Here is a 25,293-nt window from a genome sequence, read left to right as displayed (position 1 = left end):
TCAACACTGAAACAAAACTCAAATTACAAGGTGTTTTCATGTTTTGTTTTGTCAGTTTTTATAGCAAAAGAGATGAGAACACCTAAAATGTGTTAAAAATTGTTAGCCAAGTCGGAATAGCAATAACAAATCTTTGTTTCTTTAGTGTCTGGTTATGAGGGTGTTGGATATCGTATCGCTAAGGTATAGAAATAGTGACATATAGACGAAAAAACGAACATTTCTGAATAACTTTCATACAAATTTGCTTGAAAAAATAATAATTTTCAAAAAAATTGCTTCTTAAGAAAACGAAGTTGGATTATGTTCTCCCAAAATTAATTTCTAGTTTTACAGAGAGGGTGACTTATATGCTTAAATTTCATAAGGTTTCCAATGGTTTCTGTGGCTCAGTGGAAAGATGCACAGTCTTCCACCCGGATGATCGCCTGTTCAAACCTCACTGCCGGAGGATGAAAAAATAAATTCCTATATTAAATGAAACTTAACTTAACTTTACTTTCAATTTCAATTAAGACAACTGAAATTGAAATACATGATTACATCAAAAAGAAAATTTTACCCCCCCCCCCTTTTTTTCTCCCCTCTCACTGTTTTTGTTACATTCTTAGCCTGGGCACTCAATAATACCAGATTTTCATTCAATATTTACTCAAAATTATTTCCTAAAGCCTCATTCTGTAGGCAGTTATGAATAGTACCTATTTAACATAAACTTGGGCCATTTATTTGACTATGACAAAAATTCTCAAAAAATCCACTATTTTTCGGTGTTTCGAGTCTTGATATTTCTACCAATCAGACATGTTTTGCATATTTCTGTATAAAGTTTTCACCGATAACGTTGCCGAAAGTCTTCATGCATTAATTTAACACTAAAACTATGTTCTATTTTTGTCACTAAATGTCTGTAAAACCGCTTTTCCGCTTGAATTGTACATTTTTGTCACTTTAATTCAGCATGTCACGTGACTTTTGAGAGATATCACGTGACCAACGTTAGAATTATTTTCCTTAAATCAAGTTTTCCTGAAACCTTGGTCAATTATCTATCAGATGAGTCTTACTTGTCCTTTGAGTGAGCTTTTTATCGAAATGTGCAATTGATTGAAAACAGATATCCTTTATTCGGGAAGAAAAGGTTAAAAATCCTTGAACGTTAAAGGGTTAAGAACGATTCTTAACGTTCCTACCGGTCAATCTGACCGATAAGCTTAATTTGTGGCGGAGTAGTTTGCATGAAGTTTTGTATCGTTGACAATTTTTGACGTACATATTTGGTTGTGGGCTCAAATTGAGGATCAGTATACCACCAACTTGATTTTTGGTGTCTGAAACCAACAAAATGCAATGCATTATGTCCATTTGCCCTATATTGACAAGATTTTTTTTGGGGAAAACTATTTTATTTTCATTTTTAAATAGAATATTTTCACAAAATGTCACAAGACAAAGTGTTGCTGTTTTTTGTTTTAAAATGACAATTTTCATAACTGTGCCGTGATCATTTACAAGAGTACTATCAAAACTGTAAGTAAAACCCATACACATACAAAAAATCTGATTCATAGAGTATCAACACTGAAACAAAACTCAAATTACAAGGTGTTTTCATGTTTTGTTTTGTCAGTTTTTATAGCAAAAGAGATGAGAACACCTAAAATGTGTTAAAAATTGTTAGCCAAGTCGGAATAGCAATAACAAATCTTTGTTTCTTTAGTGTCTGGTTATGAGGGTGTTGGATATCGTATCGCTAAGGTATAGAAATAGTGACATATAGACGAAAAAACGAACATTTCTGAATAACTTTCATACAAATTTGCTTGAAAAAATAATAATTTTCAAAAAAATTGCTTCTTAAGAAAACGAAGTTGGATTATGTTCTCCCAAAATTAATTTCTAGTTTTACAGAGAGGGTGACTTATATGCTTAAATTTCATAAGGTTTCCAATGGTTTCTGTGGCTCAGTGGAAAGATGCACAGTCTTCCACCCGGATGATCGCCTGTTCAAACCTCACTGCCGGAGGATGAAAAAATAAATTCCTATATTAAATGAAACTTAACTTAACTTTACTTTCAATTTCAATTAAGACAACTGAAATTGAAATACATGATTACATCAAAAAGAAAATTTTACCCCCCCCCCCCCCCCTTTTTTCTCCCCTCTCACTGTTTTTGTTACATTCTTAGCCTGGGCACTCAATAATACCAGATTTTCATTCAATATTTACTCAAAATTATTTCCTAAAGCCTCATTCTGTAGGCAGTTATGAATAGTACCTATTTAACATAAACTTGGGCCATTTATTTGACTATGACAAAAATTCTCAAAAAATCCACTATTTTTCGGTGTTTCGAGTCTTGATATTTCTACCAATCAGACATGTTTTGCATATTTCTGTATAAAGTTTTCACCGATAACGTTGCCGAAAGTCTTCATGCATTAATTTAACACTAAAACTATGTTCTATTTTTGTCACTAAATGTCTGTAAAACCGCTTTTCCGCTTGAATTGTACATTTTTGTCACTTTAATTCAGCATGTCACGTGACTTTTGAGAGATATCACGTGACCAACGTTAGAATTATTTTCCTTAAATCAAGTTTTCCTGAAACCTTGGTCAATTATCTATCAGATGAGTCTTACTTGTCCTTTGAGTGAGCTTTTTATCGAAATGTGCAATTGATTGAAAACAGATATCCTTTATTCGGGAAGAAAAGGTTAAAAATCCTTGAACGTTAAAGGGTTAAGAACGATTCTTAACGTTCCTACCGGTCAATCTGACCGATAAGCTTAATTTGTGGCGGAGTAGTTTGCATGAAGTTTTGTATCGTTGACAATTTTTGACGTACATATTTGGTTGTGGGCTCAAATTGAGGATCAGTATACCACCAACTTGATTTTTGGTGTCTGAAACCAACAAAATGCAATGCATTATGTCCATTTGCCCTATATTGACAAGATTTTTTTTGGGGAAAACTATTTTATTTTCATTTTTAAATAGAATATTTTCACAAAATGTCACAAGACAAAGTGTTGCTGTTTTTTGTTTTAAAATGACAATTTTCATAACTGTGCCGTGATCATTTACAAGAGTACTATCAAAACTGTAAGTAAAACCCATACACATACAAAAAATCTGATTCATAGAGTATCAACACTGAAACAAAACTCAAATTACAAGGTGTTTTCATGTTTTGTTTTGTCAGTTTTTATAGCAAAAGAGATGAGAACACCTAAAATGTGTTAAAAATTGTTAGCCAAGTCGGAATAGCAATAACAAATCTTTGTTTCTTTAGTGTCTGGTTATGAGGGTGTTGGATATCGTATCGCTAAGGTATAGAAATAGTGACATATAGACGAAAAAACGAACATTTCTGAATAACTTTCATACAAATTTGCTTGAAAAAATAATAATTTTCAAAAAAATTGCTTCTTAAGAAAACGAAGTTGGATTATGTTCTCCCAAAATTAATTTCTAGTTTTACAGAGAGGGTGACTTATATGCTTAAATTTCATAAGGTTTCCAATGGTTTCTGTGGCTCAGTGGAAAGATGCACAGTCTTCCACCCGGATGATCGCCTGTTCAAACCTCACTGCCGGAGGATGAAAAAATAAATTCCTATATTAAATGAAACTTAACTTAACTTTACTTTCAATTTCAATTAAGACAACTGAAATTGAAATACATGATTACATCAAAAAGAAAATTTTACCCCCCCCCCCCTTTTTTCTCCCCTCTCACTGTTTTTGTTACATTCTTAGCCTGGGCACTCAATAATACCAGATTTTCATTCAATATTTACTCAAAATTATTTCCTAAAGCCTCATTCTGTAGGCAGTTATGAATAGTACCTATTTAACATAAACTTGGGCCATTTATTTGACTATGACAAAAATTCTCAAAAAATCCACTATTTTTCGGTGTTTCGAGTCTTGATATTTCTACCAATCAGACATGTTTTGCATATTTCTGTATAAAGTTTTCACCGATAACGTTGCCGAAAGTCTTCATGCATTAATTTAACACTAAAACTATGTTCTATTTTTGTCACTAAATGTCTGTAAAACCGCTTTTCCGCTTGAATTGTACATTTTTGTCACTTTAATTCAGCATGTCACGTGACTTTTGAGAGATATCACGTGACCAACGTTAGAATTATTTTCCTTAAATCAAGTTTTCCTGAAACCTTGGTCAATTATCTATCAGATGAGTCTTACTTGTCCTTTGAGTGAGCTTTTTATCGAAATGTGCAATTGATTGAAAACAGATATCCTTTATTCGGGAAGAAAAGGTTAAAAATCCTTGAACGTTAAAGGGTTAAGAACGATTCTTAACGTTCCTACCGGTCAATCTGACCGATAAGCTTAATTTGTGGCGGAGTAGTTTGCATGAAGTTTTGTATCGTTGACAATTTTTGACGTACATATTTGGTTGTGGGCTCAAATTGAGGATCAGTATACCACCAACTTGATTTTTGGTGTCTGAAACCAACAAAATGCAATGCATTATGTCCATTTGCCCTATATTGACAAGATTTTTTTTGGGGAAAACTATTTTATTTTCATTTTTAAATAGAATATTTTCACAAAATGTCACAAGACAAAGTGTTGCTGTTTTTTGTTTTAAAATGACAATTTTCATAACTGTGCCGTGATCATTTACAAGAGTACTATCAAAACTGTAAGTAAAACCCATACACATACAAAAAATCTGATTCATAGAGTATCAACACTGAAACAAAACTCAAATTACAAGGTGTTTTCATGTTTTGTTTTGTCAGTTTTTATAGCAAAAGAGATGAGAACACCTAAAATGTGTTAAAAATTGTTAGCCAAGTCGGAATAGCAATAACAAATCTTTGTTTCTTTAGTGTCTGGTTATGAGGGTGTTGGATATCGTATCGCTAAGGTATAGAAATAGTGACATATAGACGAAAAAACGAACATTTCTGAATAACTTTCATACAAATTTGCTTGAAAAAATAATAATTTTCAAAAAAATTGCTTCTTAAGAAAACGAAGTTGGATTATGTTCTCCCAAAATTAATTTCTAGTTTTACAGAGAGGGTGACTTATATGCTTAAATTTCATAAGGTTTCCAATGGTTTCTGTGGCTCAGTGGAAAGATGCACAGTCTTCCACCCGGATGATCGCCTGTTCAAACCTCACTGCCGGAGGATGAAAAAATAAATTCCTATATTAAATGAAACTTAACTTAACTTTACTTTCAATTTCAATTAAGACAACTGAAATTGAAATACATGATTACATCAAAAAGAAAATTTTACCCCCCCCCCCCTTTTTTCTCCCCTCTCACTGTTTTTGTTACATTCTTAGCCTGGGCACTCAATAATACCAGATTTTCATTCAATATTTACTCAAAATTATTTCCTAAAGCCTCATTCTGTAGGCAGTTATGAATAGTACCTATTTAACATAAACTTGGGCCATTTATTTGACTATGACAAAAATTCTCAAAAAATCCACTATTTTTCGGTGTTTCGAGTCTTGATATTTCTACCAATCAGACATGTTTTGCATATTTCTGTATAAAGTTTTCACCGATAACGTTGCCGAAAGTCTTCATGCATTAATTTAACACTAAAACTATGTTCTATTTTTGTCACTAAATGTCTGTAAAACCGCTTTTCCGCTTGAATTGTACATTTTTGTCACTTTAATTCAGCATGTCACGTGACTTTTGAGAGATATCACGTGACCAACGTTAGAATTATTTTCCTTAAATCAAGTTTTCCTGAAACCTTGGTCAATTATCTATCAGATGAGTCTTACTTGTCCTTTGAGTGAGCTTTTTATCGAAATGTGCAATTGATTGAAAACAGATATCCTTTATTCGGGAAGAAAAGGTTAAAAATCCTTGAACGTTAAAGGGTTAAGAACGATTCTTAACGTTCCTACCGGTCAATCTGACCGATAAGCTTAATTTGTGGCGGAGTAGTTTGCATGAAGTTTTGTATCGTTGACAATTTTTGACGTACATATTTGGTTGTGGGCTCAAATTGAGGATCAGTATACCACCAACTTGATTTTTGGTGTCTGAAACCAACAAAATGCAATGCATTATGTCCATTTGCCCTATATTGACAAGATTTTTTTTGGGGAAAACTATTTTATTTTCATTTTTAAATAGAATATTTTCACAAAATGTCACAAGACAAAGTGTTGCTGTTTTTTGTTTTAAAATGACAATTTTCATAACATTTACAAGAGTACTATCAAAACTGTAAGTAAAACCCATACACATACAAAAAATCTGATTCATAGAGTATCAACACTGAAACAAAACTCAAATTACAAGGTGTTTTCATGTTTTGTTTTGTCAGTTTTTATAGCAAAAGAGATGAGAACACCTAAAATGTGTTAAAAATTGTTAGCCAAGTCGGAATAGCAATAACAAATCTTTGTTTCTTTAGTGTCTGGTTATGAGGGTGTTGGATATCGTATCGCTAAGGTATAGAAATAGTGACATATAGACGAAAAAACGAACATTTCTGAATAACTTTCATACAAATTTGCTTGAAAAAATAATAATTTTCAAAAAAATTGCTTCTTAAGAAAACGAAGTTGGATTATGTTCTCCCAAAATTAATTTCTAGTTTTACAGAGAGGGTGACTTATATGCTTAAATTTCATAAGGTTTCCAATGGTTTCTGTGGCTCAGTGGAAAGATGCACAGTCTTCCACCCGGATGATCGCCTGTTCAAACCTCACTGCCGGAGGATGAAAAAATAAATTCCTATATTAAATGAAACTTAACTTAACTTTACTTTCAATTTCAATTAAGACAACTGAAATTGAAATACATGATTACATCAAAAAGAAAATTTTACCCCCCCCCCCTTTTTTTCTCCCCTCTCACTGTTTTTGTTACATTCTTAGCCTGGGCACTCAATAATACCAGATTTTCATTCAATATTTACTCAAAATTATTTCCTAAAGCCTCATTCTGTAGGCAGTTATGAATAGTACCTATTTAACATAAACTTGGGCCATTTATTTGACTATGACAAAAATTCTCAAAAAATCCACTATTTTTCGGTGTTTCGAGTCTTGATATTTCTACCAATCAGACATGTTTTGCATATTTCTGTATAAAGTTTTCACCGATAACGTTGCCGAAAGTCTTCATGCATTAATTTAACACTAAAACTATGTTCTATTTTTGTCACTAAATGTCTGTAAAACCGCTTTTCCGCTTGAATTGTACATTTTTGTCACTTTAATTCAGCATGTCACGTGACTTTTGAGAGATATCACGTGACCAACGTTAGAATTATTTTCCTTAAATCAAGTTTTCCTGAAACCTTGGTCAATTATCTATCAGATGAGTCTTACTTGTCCTTTGAGTGAGCTTTTTATCGAAATGTGCAATTGATTGAAAACAGATATCCTTTATTCGGGAAGAAAAGGTTAAAAATCCTTGAACGTTAAAGGGTTAAGAACGATTCTTAACGTTCCTACCGGTCAATCTGACCGATAAGCTTAATTTGTGGCGGAGTAGTTTGCATGAAGTTTTGTATCGTTGACAATTTTTGACGTACATATTTGGTTGTGGGCTCAAATTGAGGATCAGTATACCACCAACTTGATTTTTGGTGTCTGAAACCAACAAAATGCAATGCATTATGTCCATTTGCCCTATATTGACAAGATTTTTTTTGGGGGAAAACTATTTTATTTTCATTTTTAAATAGAATATTTTCACAAAATGTCACAAGACAAAGTGTTGCTGTTTTTTGTTTTAAAATGACAATTTTCATAACTGTGCCGTGATCATTTACAAGAGTACTATCAAAACTGTAAGTAAAACCCATACACATACAAAAAATCTGATTCATAGAGTATCAACACTGAAACAAAACTCAAATTACAAGGTGTTTTCATGTTTTGTTTTGTCAGTTTTTATAGCAAAAGAGATGAGAACACCTAAAATGTGTTAAAAATTGTTAGCCAAGTCGGAATAGCAATAACAAATCTTTGTTTCTTTAGTGTCTGGTTATGAGGGTGTTGGATATCGTATCGCTAAGGTATAGAAATAGTGACATATAGACGAAAAAACGAACATTTCTGAATAACTTTCATACAAATTTGCTTGAAAAAATAATAATTTTCAAAAAAATTGCTTCTTAAGAAAACGAAGTTGGATTATGTTCTCCCAAAATTAATTTCTAGTTTTACAGAGAGGGTGACTTATATGCTTAAATTTCATAAGGTTTCCAATGGTTTCTGTGGCTCAGTGGAAAGATGCACAGTCTTCCACCCGGATGATCGCCTGTTCAAACCTCACTGCCGGAGGATGAAAAAATAAATTCCTATATTAAATGAAACTTAACTTAACTTTACTTTCAATTTCAATTAAGACAACTGAAATTGAAATACATGATTACATCAAAAAGAAAATTTTACCCCCCCCCCCCCCTTTTTTCTCCCCTCTCACTGTTTTTGTTACATTCTTAGCCTGGGCACTCAATAATACCAGATTTTCATTCAATATTTACTCAAAATTATTTCCTAAAGCCTCATTCTGTAGGCAGTTATGAATAGTACCTATTTAACATAAACTTGGGCCATTTATTTGACTATGACAAAAATTCTCAAAAAATCCACTATTTTTCGGTGTTTCGAGTCTTGATATTTCTACCAATCAGACATGTTTTGCATATTTCTGTATAAAGTTTTCACCGATAACGTTGCCGAAAGTCTTCATGCATTAATTTAACACTAAAACTATGTTCTATTTTTGTCACTAAATGTCTGTAAAACCGCTTTTCCGCTTGAATTGTACATTTTTGTCACTTTAATTCAGCATGTCACGTGACTTTTGAGAGATATCACGTGACCAACGTTAGAATTATTTTCCTTAAATCAAGTTTTCCTGAAACCTTGGTCAATTATCTATCAGATGAGTCTTACTTGTCCTTTGAGTGAGCTTTTTATCGAAATGTGCAATTGATTGAAAACAGATATCCTTTATTCGGGAAGAAAAGGTTAAAAATCCTTGAATGTTAAAGGGTTAAAGTAAGTCAACATGATGAACAAATTGTGAAAAAAGTCTTTAAAGGGCAATAACTCCTTAAGGGGTCAATTGACAATTTTGGTCAAATTGACTTAATTGAAGATCTTACTTTGCTGAACATTATTGCTGTTTACAGTTTATTTCTATCTATAATTATAAACAAAAACAGCAAAATTTCCTTAAAATTATCAATCAGGGGCAGCAACCCAACAACAGGTTGTCTGATTCATCTGAAAATTTCAGGGCAGATAGATCTTAACCTGATAAACAATATTACCCCATGTCAGATTTGCTCTAAATGCTTTGGTTTTTGAGTTATAAGCCAAAAACTGCATTTGACCCCTATGTTCTATTTTTAGCAATGGCAACCATGTTTGTTGATAGATCATAACTTCGGATACAATTTACAAACTAGATACCCTAAGGAACATTCAGTTAAAGTTTGGAAGTATTTGGCCCAGTAGTTTCAGAGGAGAAGATTTCTGTAAAAGTTTACTAAGATTTACAAAAAATGGTTAAAAATTGACTATAAAGGGTAATAACTCCTAAAGGGATCAACTGACCATTTCCGTCATGTTGACTTATTTGTAAATCTTACTTTGCTGAACATTATTTCTGTTTACAGTTTATCTTTATCTATAATAATATTCAAGATAATAACCAACCAGATGCTCCGCAGGGCGTAGCTTTATACGACCGCAGAGGTTGAACCCTGAACGGTTGGGGCAAGTATGGACACAACATTCAAGCTGGATTCCGCTCTAAATTTGGATTGTGATTAAATAGTTGACACAGCATAGGTTTCTGACACAGAATGAATGTATTCAAATGAACTTAAAATTTTTGTTTTCTCTTAGAGCAATTCACTATGCTGTTGAATAGTAATCCTCTCAAAAAAATGTTTGAAGAATTTTTTTTTTTATTTATGAAATTTCAAATGAGAAAAATTTAACCCAATTTTTTATTCACATCCCCCTTTCCCTTATTCCAAAACTAATTTCAATTAAAATATTCTAATGGAGTTTGCAACAATTACTACTCATTTAAATACATGATGTAAAAAAACTGCTTGTTATCACTGAATGGTAAAGATTATTTAAATTTATCAGTTGGTAGTAAAAAGTGAATATACATTGTATATTGTATATAACAAAGATTTAAGTTGATTCTGGACAAAGAAAGATAACTCCAATTAAAAAAAAATCTTGCAGATATTTCTTGCTTACTATACTGGACAAAGACAGATAACTCTTAATTAAAAAAAAATTTGCTATTTCACAATATTGTGAAATTAGATATTTCTTGCCATTGCACAATACTGTGCAATTGAAAAGACTTGCTATTCCACAATACTTAATATAATAATTTTAGATCCTGATTTGGACCAACTTGAAAACTGGGCCCATAATCAAAAATCTAAGTACATGTTTAGATTCAGCATATCAAAGAGGCCCAAGAATTTAATTTTTGTTATAATCAAACTTAGTTTAATTTTGGACCCTTTGCACTTTAATTTAGACCAATTTTAAAACTGGACCAAAAATTAAGAATCTACATACACAGTTAGATTTGGCATATTAAAGAACCCCAATTATTCAATTTTTGATGAAATCAAACAATGTTTAATTTTGGACCCCGATTTGGGCCAACTTGAAAACTGGGCCAATAATCAAAAATCTAAGTACATTTTTAGATTCAGCATATCAAAGAACCCCAAGGTTTCAATTTTTGTTAAAATCAATCTAAGTTTAATTTTGGACCCTTTGGACCTTAATGTGGACCAATTTGAAAACAGGACCAAAAATTAAGAATCTACATACACAGTTAGATTCGGCATATTAAAGAACCCCAATTATTCAATTTTGATGAAATCAAACAAAGTTTAATTTTGGACCCTTTGGGCCCCTTTTTCCTTAACTGTTGGGACCAAAACTTCCAAAATCAATACCAACCTTCCTTTTATAGTCATAAACCTTGTGTTTAAATTTCATAGATTTCTATTTACTTATACTAACGCTATGGTGCGAAAACCAAGAAAAATGCTTATTTGGGTCCCTTTTTGGCCCCTATTTCCTAAACTGTTGGGACCTAAACTCCCAAAATCAATACCAACCTTCCTTTTGTGGTCATAAACATTGTGTTTAAATTTCATTGATTTCTATTTACTTTAACTAAAGTTATTGTGCGAAAACCAAGAATTATGCTTATTTGGGCCCTTTTTTGGCCCCTTATTCCTAAACTGTTGAAAATAAAACTCCCAAAATCAATCCCAACCTTTATTTTGTGGTTATAAACCTTGTGTCAAAATTTCATAGATTTCTATTAACTTAAACTAAAGTTATAGTGCGAAAACCAAGAAAATGCTTATTTGGGCCCTTTTTGGCCCCTAATTCCTAAAATGTTGGGACCAAAACTCCCAAAATCAATACCAGCCTTCCTTTTATGGTCATAAACCTTGTGTTAAAATTTCATAGATTTCTATTCACTTTTACTAAAGTTAGAGTGCGAAAACTGAAGACGCAGAAGACGACGCCAACGTGATAGCAATATACGACGAAATTTTTTTCAAAATTTGCGGTCGTATAAAAACAGCAAAATTTCCTTAAAATTACCAATTCAAGGGCAGCAACCCAACAACGGGTTGTCTGATTCATCTGAAAATTTCAGGGCAGATAGACCTTGACCTGATAAACAATATTACCACGTGTCAGATTTGCTCTCAATGCTTTGGTTTTTGAGTTATAAGCCAAAAACTGCATTTGACCCCTATGTTCTATTTTTAGCAATGGCGATCATGTTTGTTGATAGATCATAATTTCGGATACAATTTACAAACTAGATACCCTAAGGAACATTCAGTTAAAGTTTGGAAGTATTTGGCCCAGTAGTTTCAGAGGAGAAGATTTTTGTAAAAGATTACTAAGATTTACGAAAAATGGTTAAAAATTGACTATAAAGGGCAATAACTCCTAAAGGGGTCAACTGACCATTTCCGTCATGTTGACTTATTTGTAAATCTTACTTTGCTGAACATTATTGCTGTTTACAGTTTATCTCTATCTATAATAATATTCAAGATAATAACCAAAAACAGCAACATTTCTTTAAAATTACCAATTCAGGGGCAGTAACCCAACAACAGGTTGTCTGATTCATCTGAAAATTTCAGGGCAGATAGATCTTGACCTGATAAACAATGTCACCACGTGTCAGATTTGCTCTAAATGCTTTGGTTTTTGAGTTATAAGCCAAAAACTGCATTTGACCCCTATGTTCTATTTTTAGCAATGGTGACCATGTTTGTTGATAGATCACAACTTCGGATATAATTTACAAACTAGATACCCTAAGGAACATTCAGTTAAAGTTTGGAAGTATTTGGCCAAGTAGTTTCAGAGGAGAAGATTTTTGTAAAAGTTTACTAAGATTTACGAAAAATGGTTTAAAATTGACTATAAAGGGCAATAACTCCTAAAGGGGTCAACTGACCATTTCCGTCATGTTGACTTATTTGTAAATCTTACTTTGCTGAACATTATTTCTGTTTACAGTTTATCTTTATCTATAATAATATTCAAGATAATAACCAAAAACAGCAAAATTTCCTTAAAATACCAATTCAAGGGCAGCAACCCAACAACGGGTTGTCTGATTCATCTGAAAATTTCAGGGCAGATAGATCTTGACCTGATAAACAATATTACCCCATGTCAGATTTGCTCTAAATGCTTTGGTTTTTGAGTTATAAGCCAAAAACTGCATTTGACCCCTATGTTCTATTTTTAGCAATGGCGACCATGTTTGTTGATAGATCAAAACTTCGGATACAATTTATAAATTAGATACCCTAAGGAACATTCAGTTAAAGTTTGGAAGTATTTGGCCCAGTAGTTTCAGAGGAGAAGATTCTTGAAATAGTTTACGACGACAGACGACGGACGACGACGGACGCCAAGTGATGGCATAAGCTCACTTGTCCCTACGGGACAGGTGAGCTAAAAATCTAAGTCCATTTATAAGTAAAATTCGGAAAAAATGAAATTTTATTTTTACAAAATTTACTTCTGGATATTATCTTATGATCATAAACAAGCTTCTGTCAAAGTTTGGTAGAAATCCAGTATAGTTTAAGAAAGTTATTAAAATTTCAAAAACTTTAACCACAGAGTGAATATTTGTTGACGCCGCCGACGCAGACAGAATGTAGGATCGCTTAGTCTCGCTTTTTCGACTAAAGTTGAAGGCCTGACAAAAATGATAGGTCACCGTGCATTTTCTCAAGCTACAGGTTGTGACAAAATGACGAATTTTGTATGGATTATACAGGAAAAAACACAATTTTGTGAAAAGAAACTAAACAAAATGATAGAATTGTAAAATAAATTAGGAAAAGATAGCTTTCAGACACTGCTTTGAGAATATCAAAAGAAAAGATAGGGTCACCGTACATTTTTTACGGCTAAAAGACAAAATAGGAAAATTTCATGTAGAGTCCCTCAGAAAATGCACTGTTTTAGGGTTACCTCCCCTTAAAATGCAAAAATGAAAATATTCAAAAATAACCAAAAATAATTCACACTTGTAAAAATATTAATATTTCTAAGTTATATTCTTATAAATTAGTTCTTTATAATGAAAATTCACATTAAATATGTGCATTCCTGCATCAAATTTTGCTAACTTGCTAGAAAATATGGACCTTAGATTCTCTGTTTTGCACAATCCAAGATGGCGAAAAACATCCATACCACCTTAACAAATTGGACTTTTTTGTTTTTAGAATGAAAGGAAATTTTGTGTTTCTTTGACTTTAGCAGTATCTTTTGTTTAGCCTGAAATGCATGTCAAAAAGCTGTACACAGGAATCACTTTTTGTTGTTAATTAGAATCAGAAAGTAATAGTCATAGAGCAATGACACTTAAAAAAATTATTGTTCATGTTTAATTATATCCAAAATCCAAATGACATCTGTGTAAAATGAGCACTACCCCATAGCTATGCCAAAGTGAATTATTTTTTTCTCTCTACATTTATATAAAGATTTTTTATTTTCTTATTACATTGTAGATATGCTTTTAGAAAAATAAATTTAAGATAATCCTTTGATGTATTGCATTCTGTTTGCATTCATGTATTTCTGTTACAGACAAAATTGAGGCAATGTCTGTTATTTAGTTCATGCTTGTATTTTTTTCAACACTGTGTTGACAGTCATCAGTCATAACAACACAATATAAAGCTACTGTAAATTCAGAAATTATTGCAAGGTTTTTATTATTGCGAATTATGCGACAGAGTTGTAAAGGCAATAATTAAAACTTGCATTTTGTTATATTTGATCAGAATTAATCAGGACTTTTCTCAAAATCGTAAACATTAAAATAGCATTTAAGTTTAAAATGATAAAATTGCAAAAATAAATACACACAATAATTTCTGAATTTTCAGTATACAGAGCACAGTTAGTATGAGTTGAAGTACTCTACAAGTCAAAGATGGACAATATACTGACTGTTAAAAAGTCTTCCTCTTCTTCTTCTTCCTCTTCATTGTCATCATCCTCTTCTTCCTCTACTACCTCAAATGATAACCCTGTCTCTGTCCCCGTCTCTGTTTCATTTTTCTTTTTCCTTTTTGGCAACATTGATTTGGGCCAAAAGTACCATTCATCTGGAATAGTAGTACCCTAAAAACAAATGGCCATTGATCATAGATTTATCCATCTCAATCATTTACTTAAGATTATTCTCTGACTCAAAGATTCCTCCCAATTCTTTGGAAAATCATAATCTTCTGTTTTAAGTGCTTTAATGGTGAAAATTTTATAAACAAGTTCTCAATGATCTACTTTTCCTTTCAGTCAGATTACTATGGTAAAACATGTAATAATAAGAAAAAAATATATATTTGGATTTAATAAGACCTTGGTAATATATATGTCAAGTTATGGTCAACCCAAAAGATATAAAATTAGGTCACCTAGGTTTTTGGTGATGGACAAATGCCCATACATGATTCAGTAGAGAATCTTTTAATGATATGGTTTGTTTGAGGTGAAGTCAAATCATGCAATGCATAAACACTGGAGATCTTTCTTCTTAGTTACTAAATGAGGACAAATGTATGATAAAACTTATCAAAAGAAGTGCATACTTTATGTACAAGCACACTTGAAAGACGGACATGATTTTGAAACCGTTTTCAATTTCAATTATCATCATCTTACCATTTCTGAATCTAGATGTTCACAAACTTTCTGACTTTTTATCACATCTCTCTCTGCTTTGCCATCTGTGAATTTACTACTCATTCTTTGTTGAAAATCTCTTTTCAAATTGGATTCCATTTTCTGTCTTTTGATATGACGACTGGCTCTCATGGCAGTCCAATTCTCTTTTCGCCTTTTTCTGTCTGCTTCAGCACCTAAACCACCTCTTCCTGTTCTAAAGTTTATACCAACAGGTTCTTTTCTTCCTTCACCTGTAGATATTCAAACAATTACACATTAAATTTTAATAAGTAATATTATTAGACTATTAAAGTGTGCACCATCATTAGATAGATCAATGTCAGTCACTACATGTATTAAAATTAAAATAACAAAGTAGACATTAAGCAATCTTCTCATCTATGACATAAATGTATCAGGGAACTCTGGTTCTATAATGTTCATACATGTACTTTTAATGACTGACACTCCTATGTAGTTATTGAACATTAAATGACCAAACATTGGCATTTCATCATCTTTTATTATTTAAATAATTAAATAAAGTTTTTTGTTTTAACTCCTTATAGTTTCAAGCAGCTGATAATTATAAAATTGAGATGATTGTCATGATTGATGCATAATAAATCTGATCAATTGCATTTGTTCTTATAACCTACAACCATTTAATTTTCTTACAGCTCTTTTTATAATGCTAACAAGACAAAGGTTTGGTTGACTTGCTTGCTTTGTTTGTATAAATTTTTTCTCAAGCATTGTTATTAAGATTGACATCTGCAAAGCAGCATAAAAAGGCAGATTTAAACCTATATGTATATATATTATATTTAAATTTAATTGGATGTTTTCCCAAATACAATTTTACAATATATAAACAAACCAAGAAGCAACCAAAGTCTTGCTATACATGCATTAGGAAATAAGCTGTAAATTAATTCTTCATTTCAGCTTACCCTGTTTACCAATTCCCATTCCAGGTTTATATCCCATCTTTGCTAGTAGAGCAAACCCTTTATTGTCACTTTTAATGGCTGCTTGTAAACCCTCTTCTCTTTTCTCATGCTCAACTACAGACTTTGGTTTCACTTTATTTTTAATATTAGATTTTTTAATTTTCTTTTCTACTTTATGAATCCTTGCAGTATTGCCTGATATAAGGCCTGGTCTTGTGTCTGTACTGTGAATAGAATAAAGAAAAGATACATGTATTTACATGGAAATGTACTAAACAAATGCATTGAAAGTTTAATTTGTTTTATAGAGCATTAAGGTTTTAATATTTCAAACTAAAAACTTTACAGGAAATCTTTATTTGCAATGCAATGATCAGAATAATATGATCAATACTACACTTACAAAAAAATGACTTATTACCTATATTTTGTTACCTTTTGACAAAATATTTGAGCTATGCAAGATTGATTCTAATTAGATATAGAGGATTCAGTTTAGCGACTCTGTATGAGCTTGTATGGTTGTATTGTATACCAGTGCCAGTACACTGGTATACCTTCTACCACAGGTATTTGGGGAATGGACCCCCCTTTTTTTTTTGGACCTCACCGTAAAATAAAATTTTGGCGTTTTTTTTATTCATTTACAATTTTCTACAATGTATAAACATATATCAAGTCTCAACAATCCATTGCTAGTCGATTACAATAATTTTTTTACTATCCATACGAGCCCCAAGTGAAAAAAGAAGCCTTTTTTCACTTGGGGCTCGTATGGATAGTAAAAAAATTATTGTAATCGACTAGCAATGAATTGTTGAGACTTGATATATGTTTATACATTGTAGAAAATTGTAAATGAATAAAAAAAACGCCAAAATTTTATTTTAGTGAGGTCCAAAAAAAAAAGGGGGGTCCATTCCCCAAATACCTGTGCCTTCTACAGTTCTATGTTAAAGTGCCATAAAACACATTGTAGAACAGCAGTCGACTGACATATATTTCCGCCCAAAATTCTATGAGAGGGGATAGGACCTTTATCGGGACTTCGGGATCAGGTGTTTTTGAGCTCAGGATTTCGGGATTGATCCTTTCGGGATCCGGGAATTCTTTTTTCGAATCTCAGGACAACGGGATTTCGTGTTTTTAAGTCCGGGATTTCAGGATTTCGTATTTTTAAGCCCAGGATTTCGGGATCAGGAACCTTCCTATCCTCCCTCTTCTATGATACAAGCCCCTAATGGAAAGGCTGTGGTTTACTATATATATGTTACAGTAAATAGGTGAAATTAGGAATTACATGTAATTACTAAACATTTCAGTAAATACCTGTAATTACTAGCCAATTTAGTAATTACATGTATTTACTAGTTGTTTCAGTGATTACTGGTAATTACTGATTTTTTTTGTCATTTTTACAGCTATTTACTAACTTGATGTTTTTGTTTTAAATTAAAAACATAACTCAAGATACCAAATAAGCAAGTAATTCGATGAGATTGAAAAGAATTCGGACTTAGACAAAGATGATGTGAAACTTATTTCGGATGCAGTTGAACAGAAACAGAAGACTATCGTGGATTTGAATGAAAAGATACTGGATTTAACGTCGGAGGAGGATGTAGAAGAGGAAATTCAAGAGTCTGATGAGTATATGTTTAATTTAGAGTCCAAACTTAGGAAAATTAGAAAAATATCAAATTCTAATTCAATTTCTCAAAATGTCGCATCAACGTCTCTAGATCCAAATGCAAACAGCTTTACGCCATCTTACCCTACAAATTCATCGCTTACCAATGCCAATGTTATACGCAGCAATGAAACTGAAATGAATGTACAGCCAACCCATTCTGATAACTTCCGCTCCATGCAAAATACCCATCGTGACTTGCAGTCAACAAATAATTTGTACAACCAAGGCTTTTCTTCAGTATCAAATAGCAGTCAAAACCACAGATTACCCAAATTAGATTTACCGCACTTTGATGGGGAAATTTTACAATGGCAAACCTTTTGGGATTCCTATGAATCAACTATTCATTTCAACAGTACTTTGACCGAGATTCAGAAATTTAGTTACTTGAAGGCCCAACTCCATGGCCATGCCGCCCAAACTATTGAAGGTTTCGCATTGACAAATGCCAATTACACCACTGCCGTTAATTTGCTCAAAGAGCGTTTTGGATCGCCTCAAAAGATTATTCATGCCTACATGAAAGCTTTGATGGATCTTCCTTCACCGTCAAATGATTTGAACAGCCTAAGAAGGTACGGAGACCACCTAGAAACGTACGTAAGGGGTCTTGAATGTTTGGGTCAAACCCAAGAAATGTATGGCGCGCTATTAGTACCTATTATTATTAGTAAACTACCAGTAGAAACGAGAAAAAGTATTGCCCGTGAATATGATAGCGATCATATAACTCTAAACAACCTCAGAAAAGCCATCACAAAAGAAGCGAGAATTCTTGAAGCGGGACAATTTACCGACCGCGAAGGTTTACATACTACCGCAACATTTCTGACCGAAGCTCGTAATAAAACATAGCGAAATTTCAATACAAACAATCCACGTTTTAATGACAAAAAACGTCCATGCATCTACTGCACTGGTATACATTTTCCGGGAGATTGCACGATAATTTCTGACGTGAATGAAAGACTGAACATCGTAAAGCAAAAGAAAAAATGTTTCAACTGTCTAGGAAACCACGGTGTTTCCGAGTGTAAATCACTTAACCGATGTAAGAAATGCAATAAGAAACATCACACCAGTATTTGCGGGGAACAAGCTACAGATGGAAAAGAACAGGAGAGCAAGGAGAAATCAACCGTTGTAGGCTTGGTAAAAACAGAAGAACCAGACACTTCAGTAATGTAACGTGACGGTACCCAAATCAGTTGCACCTATTTTGACAGTTTTTTCACCTACGTTTTTTTATGATCAAGAAAAAAATGTCTATACTGTGTTTATTTTGTAGCCCTATCCTTCTTGATTGTATAGGTACACCAATTTACATTTTAATCCATATTGAGTAATTGAAAAATGGGTTTGAATCAACCTCCAAACTATCCATGATTCTGTAATGAGGAGTACCCAAATTGCATCCATGCTTAGATTCACATCGTCAAAAGTCTAATAACCGGGCTTTTGTTTGATTTCTTCAAATATTTTGAACAATTGGATATTTTTCCATGCTTACTCTTCATATTTTACGAAATGGATACTTATAATATATTGTATTTGCTAATTTTAAAAAAGATGACGTTTTGATGACGTCGCATGGTGACGTTTTCGTACATTTTGCTTTTTCAGTAAACAGTCCATCTGTTGATAAAAACTATGAACGTTTTGTGTATATCTAAATATGTTTACCTATGTTGAAAGACGTGCATAGTATCAAATCATAAAAAATCAAATTGTTTAGTCTCTAAGAAATCTTGTAAGATTTTTGTTGCTATTTTTTTCTAAATAGGTGCAATTTGGTTACTCGGTGCAAATTGGGTACCCTTACGTTATACTTCACAACACACTAGCGTTTTATTGAAAACAGCTATCGCACCAATAGCATACGGGAAACAGATCACAGAAGCTAGTATTTTATTTGACGAAGGTGCCCAACGGTCATTCATCACTCAGGGCATAGCAGACAAATTACAGATAAGACCAAGCGGAAGGGACACAATTGAACTGTCAGCTTTTGGAAACAAGGAGAAGAATATATACGCCATTTGGACAAAGGTGAGATTGCAAGGCCGTAACTACCCTTGAGGCAAGTGAGGCAATTGCCTCGCTAAAATTTCGACATGAATTATTTTTTTTATACATATATATAAATATAAAAGTCATCTGTTGTTCTGTCTCAACCTTAATTTCTATAACTTGTCATCATAATTTCCTTTTAAACTATTCTTCCTGGATATAACTCAGCATCTCAACGTGTGATGTTTCTCGATTACATTAACCTAGTAACGATAATCATCGTGGATCTTTAGTTAAAACTGCCTCTTGCAGAAAAAGGAAAAGCGTCGACACTGAAGGTAAAGAAGGAATAATTCTAGAAAACTAGTTTGTTTGTGAACAGAGTCTGAGTATTGCATATAACTTCATTAGGATAAGTAGACTGACAAATCAAGTACTGGTCTTCGGAAGGGGGCAGTCCTATCTGCGTATTCATTTCTCGAACTTAAATCTTTCTCTTTACAGATAAATAAAATATAAATAATATGAAACATGAATGCATGGATTAGCTTTAAATTGAATATTCCATATTCCAATTTGATATTATTGAGAAATGGTAGAACCTTTAACACAGGATTTTGTCTTTACTTATTCGGGACTGCAGAATTTCGTTTCTTTATATTCGGCGGGGTTTCGGAATCAGACACCCCAACCCCTAACCCCTAAATTTATAGATTGTGGAACTAAAATTCCACCAACTATTTCCAGAAATAATTTGAAATTACGGAACTACACGTAAATGTCAAAAACTCCATTCCAATTCCCCTGCACCCATATCATATATACCTAATTACTCTATAGATAGAATCATATACATGTTATTGTATCTTATCTCATTCTGTCACTAGTTTGTCTACTCTTTGTCAGCATAAAAGCGAGTTCAATATTTTGTAACTGCGACTGTATGATGGTGCTTACAGGAAAGCTTAATTCCCTTTTGCAAACAAAACTGTTACTACCGATGCTGCTACCGAATTGCTGATTGATTTGCCATACTTGAAAAATTTAAAGCTCGCACATCCGGCAAATAACGCTGATAGCTTTGAAATTTCACTCTTGATAGGAGCCGATTACTATTGGGATATAGTTCAAGATCACGTGATAAGAGGGAATGGACCTACAGCCGTAGCATCAAAAATTGGTTACTTGTTATCTGGACCGGTAATAAGAAACTGAGAGAAATCCTTAACTTCATCAGTTCTTTTGAATGTTACTTCACATCATGCAAAGGAAAGCGACATCGAGAAATTCTGGAATCTAGAATCGTTAGGAATACGTTTACCACAACAGGACGACGAGGAGAGTTTTGTAAAGACTTATCAACAAGACTGTATCAAATTTGAAAACGAACGTTATTCTGCCAAGTTGCCATGGAAACTGGATCATCCGGACTTACCTTCCAACATCATGATCGCTAAAGCAAGGACCGAAAGCACAATTAGAAGACTAAGTCGCGAACCACATTTACTACGAAAATATTCAGAAATTATTGAAGACCAAATGAAGAGAGGGTTCATAGAGAAGGTAAACGACGAGAACGACGATGGTAAAAGAACTCACTATATACCACATCATGCCGTAAAAAAAGATTCGACAACAACACCAATTCGTATAGTGTACGACTGTAGCTGTAAAAAGTCTCCAGATCACGCAAGTTTGAATGACTGCCTAATGTCAACCCCGCCAGATTTGAACGACTTGACAAAAATATTAATGGGATTTAGAACCAAGAAGTACGCAATAAGCACGGACATTGAAAAGGCTTTCCTACATATTGGATTAGATGAGAAAGATCGAGATTTTACACGCTTTTTTTGGTTGAGCGACACAGATAATCCCAGCAGTACTCTTACAACATATCGATTTAAATCTATTTTGTTTGGTGCAACAAGTTCACCGTTCATCCTAAATGCAACAATGCTTAAACACTTGGATGCATGCAACACAAATATCTCAGCGATGATGAAGAATGACCTTTACGTGGATAACATTTTGTCCAGTTTGGAAAATGAAGATGACGCCGAAAAGTATTTTGTACAAGCCAGATCATTGATGTCGGAGGCTGGATTCAACCTTCGTTCATGGAGTTCAAATTGCTCAAAACTTACAGATTTAGCCAAAAAACATAACGTATGTGAAAAAGAAACTTTTGTCAAAATACTTGGACTGAAATGGGACACAGTTAAAGATACGATAACTTTTCAAAAAGTCGACTTATTTGATATTGAACTACCTAATATTACGAAACGTGAGATTCTTAAACAATCTTCACGTATTTACGATCCCCTAGGATTACTTAGCCCTGTATCCGTACGAGCAAAAATCTTAATGCAGACATTGTAGGAACAGAAGTATGGATGGGATGAGCCACTACCATTAGAAATACAGACAACATGGGAAAATTTAGCTAAAGATTTGGAGAAAACGACTTACACAGAATTGAAAAGACCGTATTTTCCCAATTTACCAGATCAGAAAACCCAACTTCACGTTTTTGTAGACGCTAGTACAACTGCATACGGAGCAACTGTTTACATATGTAACCATCATGAGTCATCATTAGTTATTGCAAAGAATAGAGTAGCACCGCTTAAGCAATTGACACTACCACAGCTGGAATTAATGGCCGCATTGATTGGAACACGACTAGCCGATCACGTAAAATCAGTTATACACATAGAAGACATAACTTTTTGGTCAGACAGTCAGATAGTGCTACAGTGGTTATCAACTTCAAAGCAATTGAAAAGGTTCATACGAAATAGAGTAACGGAAATACGAAAATTGACCAATACATAAGAATGGAGATATTGCCCAACGAAAGATAATCCAGCTGACCTTCTTACTAGAGGACTCAGCGCGTCACAGTTTGAAAAGAACACACTATGGTTCAACGGACCCGAATGGATCACTGATGCATCAAAATGGCCGTCATGGAAGCCAAATGACACAACAGTACTACTTACCAGTACAGATATAGAAGACTCAAGTACAGCGGACAATGAAATAGATAATCAACAAGGAATACACCAAATTGTGCAAATTACTAGATATAGCACATTATCAAAATTACTACGAATTACAGCTTATCTATTACGATTTATACGAAATTGCCGTTCGCCAATATTACAGAGAAATAAGGAAAAGTACGTTACAAGAGAGGAATTACAGGATGCAACAGAGTGTTGGATACTAAATTGCCAAAGAACTTCATTTAAGTACGAAATGATACACTTGAAATTAAAGGATACTAAACCTACTGTTTTAGTTAGACAACTTAGATTGTACCTGAATGACAAAGACGCAATTTGCTGTGGAGGGAGAATTCATAACGCACCTGTTTGTGAAAATACGAAATTTCCTTATTTGTTACCCAGAAGTCATCATTTTACGAAATTAGTTGTTCTTGATATACACAAGTACATGAAACACTCAGGAGTTTTATCAACAGTGACTCAGATACGACAAACTTACTGGATACCCCGAATTCGCCAATACGTAAGAGGAATTTTGCGAAATTGCGTAATTTGTCGAAAAATCAACAGTAAACCATATACAGCACCTGATCCGCCGCCACTCCCAAAAGTTGGATTACTGGAAGCGCCGCCTTTTACAATTACCGGCGTCGACTTTACTGGAGCGCTGTACGTTCGTGATACACATGATACTGAAAACAAGGTTTTTATATGTCTGTTTACTTGTGCTTCAACGAGAGCCGTACACCTGGAGGTTGTACCGGACTTATCAGAAACATCCCTTTTACAAGCCTTTAGAAGATTCGCTAGTCGTAAATCTAGACCACATACCATGATTTCGGATAACGCCTCGACATATTTAGCCGCCTCGGAAACATTAAAGAAATTAACCGATTCACCATCGCTAAACAATACGATATCAACATATGGAACAACTTGGAGATTCATACCAAAAAGAGCGCCCTGGTATGGTGGATGGTGGGAACGCTTTATAGGAATAACAAAAACTTGTTTGAAGAAAACATTAGGCAGATCTTACGTTACCATGGATACACTTCAAACAATTCTGACAGAAATAGAAGCGATCATTAATGATAGACCATTGACCTACGTATCACCGGATATTGAGGACGAGGAGCCGTTAACTCCGTCACACTTGCTGTACGGAAGAAGAATAACTTTAACGCCGTATCCACAACCGAATATTGAATACATTGCCGTGAATAGTGGAAAACAAGAACTGCATAAACATTTGAATAAACAGTCAAGTTTAATGGAGCATTTTTGGAACCGGTGGAAATCCGAGTACATAACGACCCTGAGAGAGTTTCATCGCCAAACAGGAAACAATTTACAAACTATGCAAGTTGGAGATGTAGTGCAAGTCCAAGATGATAAATTACCGAAAAACCGATGGAACATTGCCGTTGTTGATGAATTGATCACCGGAAACGATGGTTTTACACGAGCAGCTATAATACGAACTAGTGCAGGACGTACTTCACGCCCTATAGTAAAACTGTACCCGCTCGAAATCCGAACAAACATAAACAATTTAGATGACAAAAAAGATGATACTTCAACAGAGGGATTGACAAGAATTCTACCAAAACGAGAGGCATCTGTCCGAGCTCGAGAGAACATAAAGAAATGGACTACCCAAAAGTGAACTACTAACTGACAATTTTATTTGAATAGACTTCGTTAAAAGTGAATAATCAATAAGTGAATTATTTGAATTTGTTTTAGAAAGACAATTAATTATTTAATTTTCAGTAAAATCTATTCGATTGACTTTTAAAGTAATTAATAATTTCATACTGTTACTGTTACTGTTACTGGTATGTTCCTCCTATCTAAGGAGCACTCCCGAAGGATAAGAATATGATTATTTACATGAATATGAATATTTACAGGGACCTGTTAGTAGCACCATTACCCATATATAAAAGTCATCACTCTATACACAAGTTTTATGCCCTGATTACTAACGACACATTCTCAATATATACAATGTCTTTCACTTTAGATTGTCATTCTGATGTTAAGCATAATGCTCTTGTATATTTGATAAATTTGCAATCCAATCAAGCCTTAGTCTGATTTAATAAAGTTCGTTTTATATGAAGACTGTAACATAATGTTCTTGTAATAGCTTCAATATCTTTACAGATTGATTTCTTCAGTTTGAATAGTTCTTTAAACTTTGTTGCTGATGGATTAAGAATAAATAGTACAAGCAATCCTTGTTCCTCTACTCTGTTGAATGTTCCAACTGGTGTGTTGTTCTTCATGTAGGATTTAAGAACCGACAAATGTTTATCTCTCTCTATCTTTAATGCAGTACATGTTA

General features: G+C 33.4%; 1 protein-coding gene across 2 annotated transcripts in view; it reads right to left on the bottom strand.

Moving 5' to 3' along the window:
• Positions 1–25,293, bottom strand: part of LOC134711347 (G patch domain-containing protein 11-like) — a 65,657-nt gene that overhangs the window by 28,612 nt on the left and 11,752 nt on the right. For both annotated transcript variants that reach the window (XM_063571892.1, XM_063571891.1), the window contains exons 2-4: positions 16,224–16,447; positions 15,268–15,521; positions 14,554–14,727 (exon numbers count right to left, since the gene is read on the bottom strand). In XM_063571892.1, coding sequence (XP_063427962.1) covers positions 14,554–14,727; positions 15,268–15,521; positions 16,224–16,447 — 652 coding nt within the window. The remainder of the gene's footprint in view (positions 1–14,553; positions 14,728–15,267; positions 15,522–16,223; positions 16,448–25,293) is intronic.

This window comes from Mytilus trossulus, chromosome 3 (genome assembly GCF_036588685.1).
Source record: "Mytilus trossulus isolate FHL-02 chromosome 3, PNRI_Mtr1.1.1.hap1, whole genome shotgun sequence".
Lineage (NCBI taxonomy): Eukaryota > Metazoa > Mollusca > Bivalvia > Mytilida > Mytilidae > Mytilus > Mytilus trossulus.
The sequence above is the reverse complement of the archived record's forward strand: the minus strand, read 5'-3'. Positions and strand labels throughout refer to the sequence as shown.